General features: G+C 42.7%; 1 protein-coding gene across 2 annotated transcripts in view; it reads left to right on the top strand.

Moving 5' to 3' along the window:
* RPS6KC1 (ribosomal protein S6 kinase C1) overlaps nt 1-12,368 on the top strand; it is a 328,215-nt gene that overhangs the window by 241,811 nt on the left and 74,036 nt on the right. The window contains exon 15 of one of the 2 annotated variants that reach the window (XR_008509987.2): nt 2,319-2,408. Coding sequence is in view for 1 of the 2 variants with exons in the window: in XM_054520581.2 (XP_054376556.1) it covers nt 2,319-2,342 (24 nt within the window). In the remaining variant the exon portion in view is untranslated. Of the gene's footprint in view, nt 1-2,318; nt 2,425-12,368 lie in introns of those variants that run through there. The other variant, XM_054520581.2, reaches the window with a different exon arrangement.

Genomic DNA, 12,368 nt, shown 5'->3' with positions numbered 1-12,368 from the left:
GGTGTATATCTTGGGAACAGGAATCCAATGGGATGATTTCTTGGAATTTCACTGCAGTATTTGTATTTTATGTTACCTGATAATGTTTCCTCCAAGAGGTACCCCTCAGATGTAAGACCATGACCAACAGGAAGTAGATAAGGCAACTGTGATATTATCATATAAAGATCAGAGTAACCCTAGAAGGTAAGGTAGTTAATGATCTCTAAGACTGGGATGTCTTCTTTCTTTCCCAGTTTGTAAGACTGGATTTTTGATGTGAAGGATCTCAGGGAGAGCTGCCAAGATATCCTGTCATATGTTTATGCTCTTTTTATATCCATCATGGTCAAATTTTGATTCATATATTGGATATAGTTTTGGAAATCAAATTATTTGCTAGAGACTAAGGAGCTCAGAATATATGTTCCAAGGACAATTCTTAATTCTTTAAGTGAATTTTTGTTTTTCCTTGCTAGGGGTTGGGAAGTCCTTAACTAGATCATACAAATCTGATCTTGACCAAGGATTAAAGTTAACATGTCATTGACCTTGAAGGTGACCTTCATTCCTACCTATATCAGGAAAACATTATGAGGATATATTGTCCAGTGAGAGGGACGTGTTTAGGAAGGGGCAATGGAGGAGAGGAAAGAGGATCTGGAGAAGGAGGAACAGCAGAGCAAGAGGGAAGAGGAAGTCGAGGTTCAGGGAACTGGAGGAAGGGCAATGTGTAATTCATTGTGTTAGGAGAGGGAGAAGATAGTTCTAAGTTTGGATTTTAGATCATCCAGGTTTTTATTAGCCTTTCTTAAGGAGGCCTTAAAGGAAGCAATTTTAGAATATTTCTGTCTTTCAAAGGCTTTTTTATACCAGTAAAAAAAACGCCAGTCATTGAATATTTGGAATCTTTGAATCATTTGTAAAGTGCCATGCAAATGGATTATCTTACTCATATCCCAAATTGATCAGAGTGGCCACTGAAGTTCTAAATTGTTCTTGGTAAAATTCCATCAAAGCTTCAAATATTTGGTGCTATTGGCATCATGTTTGTACATGTAAGAAGCCAGAAAAAGACTTGGCATTTCATTGAATGGCTCACGATTGGCCCTCAGAATCTCGACAATACACCCCCATATTGTTGCTGAGAGCCCTGAGTTAAGAAACAAATGGAATGAAAGTTTTTCACGAAGGATAATTAAGAGGAAGAACAAAGGCTTAGGTGGTACTTCAATGCAAAGGGAGCCAAGTACTAGTTGGGGGCAGGGCTTTACTGTGCAGTCCCTGGGACCTCCAGAAGAGACTTGGGGGTCTCTTGCATTCTCTATCCTCATCAGAGTGGCTAAGCTGTTCAGCAGTGGGTCCAGGCAGTGATTAGTGTCTTGGCATCAAAAACTGTAGAAGATAATCAGCCAGAGCATCATTAGCATAAACCTTTGTTCTGAATGCTACAGCATGAGAAGACTTTAAAGGATGTTCTGTCTTGGGGAGGAAGGGTAGTATTTCTATAGAGTCAGAGTAGGAAGAGCCAGCTGAAGCTCAGCTGTTTTGGGGACTAGTTGGTCAGAGATTGTTCTCAGAAGCAGGAGTGATCATTCTTGTGGTTTAGCAGCCATTGGTTGGGCAATTCAGGCTTATCAAAAGGGATCAGGCAGACAGTTATGGACTAAGTTCAAGTGAGGGTCAGAGTGAACATTTTTAGTTCTTTTAGAGTTTTTTTTAAAGGTGCTTACTACAGTGACAGAAGAAGTCACTAGTGTGATGAGTAAGGAGTAAGGTGGGGAAGAATCTTCCAGGTGGCCCTCTGCTCAGAAGTTGTTTTCTTTACAAAAGCAGAGGAGGTTGTTGATTCTTCCTTTCTTCCTGATGCACCATCCCCATCTCTACCCTGCTTGTCTCACAAACCAACCAAAGCAGCAGGGAGAAATGCAGTCGTATCTAAGCAGCAGCAGATGACAATAAGGTGCAAAGTCTTAAAGAGGGCGGTGGGCAGGACCACACCTCCTTAAGCTTCCAGAATGCCACAGTAATGAGCCAGAAGAGCCCACACCCTTGCAGACAGAGGACTGAGAACTCACACAGATTGATCATGTAGCTTCACTTAAATGATGACTGAATATGGGTCTGCATTGTTTGGTTGTACTACTAGGGCCATACTACCACGTGAGCATTTGCTTATGGAATGTGAGAAATACAAACAGGAACAGGCCTTGTTCATGTACCTGTGTGTGAACCGTGGCCTAGTCACTTGTGAATCTGAACACAAATGTCCACTGTGACTGCCCGGTCCAGGTACCTCTGCTTACAGTGTCTGGAAACAGTCTTTTTACCTTTTTTAGGATAAAGTCAATGCAAAGGATTAGCCGAGAATACTTGAGTCCACATGATGGAAGGAACTGGATGCCGTTTAATGAATAAGTAATTTAAGCGTAAGTATACATACCTAGAAATAACTATATGTGGTTTGGGTTTTTATTTTAGTGTGTATTTTTTTTAGAGACAGGATCTTACTCTGTCACCTAGCCTGGAATGTAGTGGTAACCTCAAGCTCTTGGGTTCAAGCGATCCTCCCTCCTGGGCCTCCCAAGTAGCTAGGACTATGGGCATGTACCACCACACCCAGCTAATTTACAAAAAATAAAATATTTTTTTGGCAGGGACAAGGCCTCACTACATTGCCTAGGCTAGTCTCAAACTCCTGGCCTCAAATGATCTTTTCACCTCCCAAAGGGCTGGAATTACAGGTGTAAGCTACCATGCAGGGCCCTAAGGTTTGGTTTTGATGTTAATTTCCCATTCTTCTTCATTAACTCCCTGGCTAAGAAACTGCTTCTTTCTTAGGCTTTGCATTAGTCATCTCCATTGAGCACTGCAGTCCCTGCTTCAAGCTGAGCGCCCCCAGACCAGCAGCTACAGGGTGAGGTTCAACTTGGGGGCATCTTCAGCCTGGCTGCAGAAGCTCAGCCACTGTCCTGAGACTTTGCTTCAACATCATGCTGGGAATTCTTGAATTTTGGTGTTCCACGCCTTCGTCTTCTACGTTCTAGTAAATTCTTGAATAAGGGTGCATAGGAAATACATTTTTGCTTGTGTCTTTTGCCTAAATGCATATACTTCCTTCAGATTTGATAGATTGGCTTGGTATAGCATTTAAACTATAACTATTTTCCTCAGAATTTTAAAGGCAATTATCTTGGATTCTATTTCTATTTCTGACCCTTTGGCCAACCCTTTATTTTTTTCCTCTTTGAAAGCTTCTAGTATTTGTTCTCAATGCTCGTTATTCTAAATTTCCCAATCATGAGCCCTTAGTAGGAACTTTCAACCTGGAAACTCCTGTTCTTCAGCCTAGAGACTGTTTATTGTATTACTTCTTATGTTTGCTTTTTTTTGAGCATTTCTATTAGCTAAGTTTGAGCCTGTTTGAGTGATCTTTAACTTTTTTTCTTTTCTGTTTTTTTATCTCTGCTCCTTTTATTATTTCTTGGAAATTTCTTCGTCTTCCAGTTTTTCTATAACGTTTTCTTTCAGCAGTCATCTTTTTAATTTCAATAATTCTTTTCTTTTCTTTGAATATACCAATTTTATAGCATCTTATTCTTGTTTTATAATGTAATTTTTTAATCCTTTTAAGGAGAGAGAAACCACAATTTTAGTTTTTATTTTTTCCATTTCCAGCATGAATCCCCCTATTGTGGTTATCAAGTGCTGTGTAACAAATTTCTCCCCTCCCCTTCGTGGCTTACAATATCATTTATTTTGTTCATGAACTTTCAACCTGAGCGGGGCTCTGCAGGTTCAGCTCATCTTTGATCTATTCAGTGTCAGGTAGGGCTGGAATCACCTGAAGTCTTCTTCACTCACGTCTGGTGTTTGGTTTGGACAAATTCAAACAGCTGGGGCATCTGTCTCTAGCAACATGTGGTCCCTAAAGCATGGAAGCTTCATGGGAATCAGACTTCTAATCTGATGATTCAGGGCTCCTAAGATGTGTATCCCAGGAAAGCAAGATTCGAGTGAAAGCTGCATTCTTTGTATGACCTAGCTGCAGAAATCACATAACTGCCATTTCCCTTTTTCTGTATTGCAGTGCTGTCTAATTAAAATATACTGTGGCCAGGCTCAGTGGCTCACACCTGTAATCCTAGCACTTTGGGAAGCCAAGAGAGGTGAATCACCTGAGGTCAGGAGTTCAAGACCAGCCTAGTCAACATGGTGAAACCCTGTCTCTACTAAAAATACAAAAATTAGCTGGGTGTGGGGGTGCACACCTGTAATCCCAGCTACTTGGGAGGCTGAGGCAGGAGAACCACTTGAACCTGGGAGGCAGAGGTTGCAGTGAGCCAAGATGGCACCACTGCACTCCAGCCTGGGCAACAGAGCGAGACTACATCTCAAAAAAATAAATAAAATAAATAAATAAAATATATCGTGAGCCACATGTGCAATTTCAAGCTTTCTAGTGGCCACATTAAAAATATAAAAAGAAATAAAGTTAATTTTATAATATATTTTATTCAACTTAATATCACTTAAATATGTAATGAATAGAAAATGGTTAATGAGATAGTTCACATTCTTTTCTCATACTGTCTTCAAAGTCCAGTGTAAGTTTCATACTTACAACACAGCTCAATTCAGATACTAAATTCTTTTTATTTTTGAGATGGAGTCTCGCTCTGTCGCCCAGGCTGGAGTGCAGTGGCGCGATCTCTGCTCACTGTAAGCTCCGCCTCCCAGGTTCACACCATTCTCCTGCCTCAGCCTCCCGAGTAGCTGAGACTACAGGCGCCCACCACCACGCCCAGCTAATTTTTTTGTATTTTTGGTAGAGACAGGGTTTCACTGTGTTTGCCAGGATGGTCTCGATCTCCTGACCTCATGATCTGCCCGTGTCAGCCTCCCAAAGTGCTGGGATTACAGGCGTGAGCCACCGTGCCAGGCCGCTAAATTCTTTTTTTCAGATGCTGAATTTCCAGTAGTTAATGTGAAATATAGTCCTGCCAAAACAATAAAGCTAAAAGAAAAACACTTTACATTGCTTCAGTTTTAAAATTTAAATTATTTAGAATTGAATAAAATGATTATTTCAGGTCTTCAGCTGTAATAGCAACTTTTCACTTATTCAACAGCCACATGTGCCTAATGGCCACTGGCAACCATATTGGGTGGTGTGACTCTGTTAGTTGAAGTCCCACCTAGATTCAAGGGAAAAGAAGATAAACTCCAGCTTTTAATGGGAGAAGGGACAATGTTTTAAAGAAAAGAAGCAGAAGTATTGTGGCTGTTTTTGGAAAATGCAATCTGCCACACCCTCTGAGTTTCCCTTTTTCCCTGGTTTATTTGCTTTGGTCTCTATATTTCATGGCAGAGACTTTCCCCTAATGTGTTCACATTAAGACTGAAGCTGTTCGAGGTTGATTGGAGGCTCTGTGTGTGGGGGAAGTCTGTCTTTGGTAGGCTTCACTGAAGGGTGATTGACAGGGGCCAGGTCATCTTGCTGGGAACTCACCACAGGTCAGCATCTGCTGGTTGTTTCTCTTAGGTCAGTTTCTTCTGAGAAGGCTCAGCCAGTCTCCTTAGGATATATAAACCTGGCTGTCAGTGTTCTGGAGGCAGAGGAGGAGGCAGAGGCAGTTTAAATGTTCACCAAATGTCATCATTTTAGTAAAACAACTTTCTGGTGTCTCTACCAGAGACTCTCTGATCTAATTATGCAAAGAATCACCCTCCCAGGGTGTGCTGGGTTGGGAGGAATGGTCTCCTGACTGCCACAGGGAGGGTGGGGAATCAGCCAATCCTCTTCTTCACACTCCACCCTCACCCTGCCTCCTGAGGAAGGTCCCTGAGCCTTTCTGGGGCTCTCTACTGTGACACAATCCCATGTCAGGGGCGCCCCCTCTACAGGCTCTTAGGGTTCGTGTTTTTTCCACTCTGCTAAGCCAGTTATCATATATCCACTTTCCATCCTCCAAATATTTGGAGACATCTGTTGTCTGCTGTCTTCTCCTTTCCTGTTTTCAGTGTCTTTTGTATATTTCTTTGCTTATTATTTTAGTGGGGTTCTAGGAGAAAGCAGAGATAGCCTAATATGACAAGGCCCACCAGAAGGAATGTCAAGGCCATTTGGTGCCCTAGGACTTCTAGCTGTTGAGGTCAACAATTGTGTTGCTCCAAAAATAAAAAGTTCATGTGAAATTTCGCTATAAATTACACATTACTCATTGTAGACAGTGGACAACAGTCAGCCAGTCGATAAATAGTGGGCAACTAGTATATGCCAAGCATTGTCAAGGTTCTGGGGATGCAGTGATAAACAAGGCAGGAAAGGCATATAGTCCAGTGCTTCTCACGTCGTCTGGAGATTTGTTAAAAATGCAAATTCTGTAGCTGGTCATGGTGGTGCATGCCTGTAGTCCCAGCTGCTCTGGAGGCTGAGGTGAGAGGATTGCTTGAGCCCAGAAGTTCCAGGCTGCAGTGAGCTATGATTGCACCACTGCACTCCATCCTGGGTGACAGAGCAAGACCCATTTACTTATTTATTTATTTTATTTATTTATTTGTGAGACAGAGTCTCGCTCGGTCACCCAGGCTACTAGAGTACAGTGGCACAATCTTGGCTTACTGCAACCTCCACCTCCTAGGTTCAAGTGATTCTCATGCCTCAGCCTCCTGAGTAGCTGGGATTATAGGTGTGCACCACCACCCTCAGCTAATTTTTGTATTTTTAGTAGAGAAGGGGTTTTGCCATCTGGGCCAGGCAAGTCTTGAACTCCTGGCCTCAAGTGATCTGCCTGCCTTGGCCTCCCTAAATGCTTGGATTACAGGCATGAGCCACTGTGCCCAGCCAAGACCCCATTTATAAAAATAAAAATATAAGAATATGGAATTCTGTTTCAGTAAATCTGGGATAGGGCCTGAGATTCTGCTTATAGAGAAGCCTTTCTCCTTTATTCCCCCGAGAGTTAACACACTCTCTGAGTGCTTCACTCTCAGTGTGAACAGAGGAAAGTCTCTAATGTGAAGAATGAATATTGCAACCGTTACTAATATCCTCTGCCTGTCTATGCTTTTAAAATGTTTTCGCTTGGCCAGAAGTTGGCTAATGGCCTTTTGTAGGTTTCTGCACCTATTGTGTTCATTGGCTCCTAGAATCTCGGAATGAAAGAGACCTGAGAAGTTACCTAGTCTAGACCAGGTGTGGTGACTCACATCCATAATTGCAACACTTTGGAAGGCCAAGGTGGGAGGATCCTTTGAGCCCAGTAGTTTGAGACCAGCCTGGGCAACATAGTGAGACTCTCTTTCTAAAAAGAAAAAAAAAAGATGTCTAGTCCAAAGCGCCATTTGTAATACTTATATTCCTGTGGATTAAGCATCACTTCCTGAGGTTACTGAACCATTGTCTTTGTGTTGAGAGCCCAAAGGCGGGGTTGACGTGTAGTGGAAGATTACTGTGCCCACTGGTCTAACTGTGGCTCATCCACGTGTGGGCGCAGATTTGACCCTAGGCAACCCGTATCTGTCCTAGTGGCTTCAGTCCTTACAGACATGTGTCACTAAGATCAAGGCTGGGAGAAACTCATGGACAGACTCCATGTGACATGCTTGGTGCTTGGCACACTGTAAGTATTCAGGAGCTTATTTTTGTATATTTTATATATATTATTCTATATATTTTGTATATATTTCATCCACTGGACCTTTGATACTTAAAACATTGCCCATGTACCAGAAACATCAACATCATCTGACAGCTTGAGAGAATCTCAGTCCCTATCCCAGGTCTATAGAAACAGAATTTGCATTTTTAACAAGACCCCCTGGTAATGTGTGGGCACACTAAAGGTTTGAGTAGCACTCGACTGTATGCCTTTTCTGCTTTGTTACCACAAAACTTTGTGAGTGCCGTGGCAGCGTCTGGTGTATGCTGGCTGTTTGGCATTTGTGGACTGGCTGACTGCTGGTCATTGCCTTAGGTCTTCAGCAAGCCAGGCTGCAGCCCGAAGAAAGGGATCTCCAAGTCAGTTTCAGGATGAGCGGGGAGAGGAGAGGATAAAGATGTCCTTGTTTTGTGCCTGGGATCTGTAACTTATTTGGAAGCCTCGGTAGTGAAAGCTAGTATTCCCTCCAAGATTCATCTTAGGATTTTCCCGTCTGAAACTGACCTTTGCGATCTCTCCGTTCCTTTGGCGATCCTGGAAACTTGACACCATCTGAGACTCCTCCCAGCTCTGAGGTGACTTGGGCAGTAGAGCGGGTGTCATGGCTGTGTGGATGTTTGGACTCCAGGGCTTTCTCTGCTGGTCTCTTCTCTCTGGTAGTGCAGGAGCTGTTTCTTGGGACTGGAATGTGGGGCCTGGCTCTTCCCCAAGCACGGTCCGCACCCTGGCTGTGTTTCTTCTGACAAAGGCGCAAGTGTAGGACGTACCCAAACCCCAGAGAGTCCAGCACCTTCCTCCCAGCCGTGCAGAATTATTTCAAGAATCCCCCATGGTTTTCTTCTCCTCAGGATTTCGAATGAGTCAACTTGAGGATAGCTTTATATTACCAAAAGGTTTTATAAATAATTTAACAACGAGGCTCTAAATAGTGTTATAATAATATTTTATTTTATTAATAATATATCAACTGAGAAATATAAAAATAAAACATCCCCTCAATAGAGCCATTGTACTGAACATTAATGACCATTGCCTGAATTGCGTTTAGAAGGTATAGATGCTTGAGCCAAAGCCTTCCTTAACCCAGGACATACTCTGGGATAATTAAGATCACTGAAGCCTCATTACAAATGTATTTTGCTTAAAATAAAAATGCTTTCTCTAATTTAAAATAATACATATTAACTAAAGAGAATTTGAAAAATGTAGAAACTTTCAAAGAAGAAACAAAAATCACCATAACTCACCACTCAAAGATAAGTGTTGGTAACACTTTAAATCTATTTTCTTTTAGTCTTTTTTATGCATATTATATATTATTATATAAAATTGAAATTACTCTGTATAGAAAATTTTGCATCTTTTTTTTTTTTTTTTTGAGACGGAGTTTTGTTCTTGCTCTTGTTGCCCAGGCTGGAGTGCAATGGTGCGATCTTGGCTCACCACAACCTCCAGATCCTGGGTTCAAGCGATTCTCCTGCCTCAGCCTCCCGAATAGCTGGGATTACAGCATGTGCCACCTTGCCTGGCTAATTTTGTATTTTTAGTAGAGATGGGGTTTCTCCATGTTGGTCAGGCTGGTCTCGAACTCCTGACCTCAGGTGATCTGCCTGCCTTGGCCTCCCAAAGTGCTGGGATTATAGGCATGAGCCACCATGCCCAGCCAATTTTGCATCTTTTTATTCACCTAACATTATGACAAACATTTCCGTGTGCCACTAAACATTCTTTGAAAATATCATTTTGCTTTACCTAGTGTTCTATTACATGGGTGTCCTCTGTTTTTGTTGTTTGTTTTTCAATGACTCCTCTTTTGCTCATCACTGAGACCATTTTCAATTTTTGCTCTTACAGGTAATGCTACTATCACCTTTCCCAGAACCTGTCTTTGGGAAACAGTCTGAGATTCATGCAAAATCTTTTTTTTTGAGAGAGTCTTGCTCTGTTGCCCAGACTGGAGTGCAGTGGCGCCATCTCGGCTCACTGCAACCTCTGCCTCCCAGATTCCAGTGATTCTTGTGCCTCAGCCTCCTAAGTAGCTGGGATTACAGGTGCGTGCCACCACACCCAGCTAATTTTTTATTATTAGTAGAGATGGGTTTCACCATGTTGGCCCGGCTGGTATTGAACTCCTGACGTCAGGTGATCTGCTTGCCTCAGCCTCCCAAAGTGCTGAGATTACAGGCATGAGCCACTGTGCCTGGCCACATCTACAGTCTTTATTACTAGACCAAATTGGGATTTAAGCTTAAGACTCTTGCTGTGTATTTGCCCAACTGGTATGTGAAATAAGTTTCCAGTTTGCTCTGGCTTTATGGGACCAGTTCTTTGAAAAGTACAGTGTCAAAAACTCCAACTCCGTTCAGCTGAGTGTTCTGCCTAGCTCCTTTTCACTCAGTGGAAGGGAGATGGTGCCCATGGCTGGGCAGGAGGGAGGTATCAGAACACAGAGTAGAGGAGTGGAGAAGAGTTAGGAGTAAAGGCTAGGGATTCAATTAGATGGCACCAGTGTTCTAGTGTCTAAGGTAAGGACAGATCCCACTGGCCTTCCAGTAATTACTATAAACTTCCCAGTAATGAGTTTCTCTGTCCATGTTTTCTTGTTCTTACCAGCTCATGTCTCCTATGTGCCGTGCCCTCTCCATTTCCACCTCTGTTTTGTACCAGTCGACGTGCTTTTTCATCAACTGACTTGATCCTGTAACTTCTGAGAATCTAGTCACCACTCCTAAATTACTCTTGGCTGAGGTCAGGAGACAGGTACTCCATTACAACTGGCAGACCTCATTCATTACTGTTATTAGGATAAGCTAGGTAATGCTATGGTAACAACACCCAAATTTTAGTGCCTTTATATAATCAAGTTTATTTCTCATTCAGGCACCTCTCCTTCAATGGAGAGTGTGGCTTGACGATCCAGTCGGCTTGGATTTCATGGCACCTTGATCTTAAGGCGTGATTTTTGAGATTACCATAGCAGGTGATGAGAGTATAGAAAATTAAGCATTCTCTTAAGTGCTTCACTTTGGAAGTGACACAGTTTTGTTGAAACTAGGTGCATGGCCTCACTTAATTGCCAGGGATCAGGAAAATGCGATCCTCTGTATGTCCAGGAAGGAAAGAAGCTGGACATATTGGTAAGCATTATGTCTACCTGAATTATCAAAAAAACCCTTAAAATATATTCCAAACACAGTAATTAGAGAAAAACATCATTATTAAATATATGCAAGCAGCATTGATAAATAGGGAATGATGAGAGCATCCATTATGTAGGCTTTATGTTTCCAACAGAATTTGTTTACAAATATGTGAAGTTGTATGCCTTATGGTGAAAACAATTGCGTCAAATTAACCTGGATGTCATAGTGGAGCTCAAGGTAACCCAGGAATCTACTTATATTTCGAGATACAAATTGCGTCACTTAAAGGGAGAATGTTATGATTTAGCTAATTGGGAAAGAATGGTAAGTAGGTTTCGATTTGCATGCCACCTCTACTTGATTGGTTGTAGAATGCTTGGAACTCAACTGCTGTGTTGAGAAGGACTCTACAGCAGCACCTAGGCTCAGTGGGGAAGAGCTCAGTGGTCCATTCATTCAAAGAGTACAAAGCACTTAGTAGGTAGTAGGCACTATACCAAATGCTGATACTTCCAGGCCACATGGAACTTACAGTATCAATATCACTTAGCAGTGTCTGTCGTGGGACGTGTGCATGTGGGTGTGTGTGGTGGGTTAGGGAAGTAGAGGCACGTTATTTACATCATATTTCCACCTCTGAGCTAATTTGACTGTTCAGTGGCCAGTTGGTGCCAGATCTAAGTAAGAGAAGTAATTGCTAATCTGCTGTCTTTCACATGCACTCCCATAAGAAGGATGCAGGTTTGTTTTTTTTTTTTTTTGAGATGGAGTCTCCATCTGTCGCCCAGGCTGTAGTGCGGTGGCACGATCTCGGCTCACTGCAAGCTCTGCCTCCCGGGTTCATGCCATTCTCCTGCATTAGCCTCTCCGAGTAGCTGGGACTACAGGCGCCCGCCACCACGCCTGGCTAATTTTTTGTATTTTTAGTAGAGACGGGGTTTCACCGTGGTCTCAATCTCCTGACCTGGTGATCTGCCCGCCTCGGCCTCCCAAAGTGCTGGGATTACAGGCGTGAGCCACCACACCCGGCCAGGATGCAGGTTTTGAAGGGTTTTCCTCTTGTCAGGATGAGTCCCATAGAACTAACCATATGCTCCTTCCCTGTGACATGTGAAACTGAAGGCGTAAGGATGTACCATCTCCCTTTATGTTTCGCTCTGCCTAGCTCATTCCTCTGGCTTCTATGTAAAACTTTGTGTATTTTCATTCTTAAAGTCCCATATCCTATTTCCTCACACATAGTTTTCTCTTTTTCTTGAAAACTTAAGCCAGCAAATGGAAATGGTGTCAGTATGATTCTTTAACTCATCCCAGGACAGGAGCAGGAGAACTGCCACCTTTCCTTTTCAGTTCCTTCAACAGAAGTGATACAAAGACCAGCGGGGTCTCTCGAGGGGCATCTTCTCAGCCTGGGGCCTGGAGTGGCTTCTCCATACGATCTGTACAGTGAAACTCAAGTGGAATGGTACACTGCACAGAGGGCCTCACCAGGACCGACATGGTCAATTTCTGGTCTCCTGTCTTTCTTTGTTCTCATCAGCTTACCTCTCTTGGCTCCCCCAGTCTCCCTCATTCTAGAGAG

Source organism: Pongo abelii, chromosome 1 (assembly GCF_028885655.2).
Source record: "Pongo abelii isolate AG06213 chromosome 1, NHGRI_mPonAbe1-v2.0_pri, whole genome shotgun sequence".
Taxonomy (NCBI): domain Eukaryota; kingdom Metazoa; phylum Chordata; class Mammalia; order Primates; family Hominidae; genus Pongo; species Pongo abelii.
The sequence above is the reverse complement of the archived record's forward strand: the minus strand, read 5'-3'. Positions and strand labels throughout refer to the sequence as shown.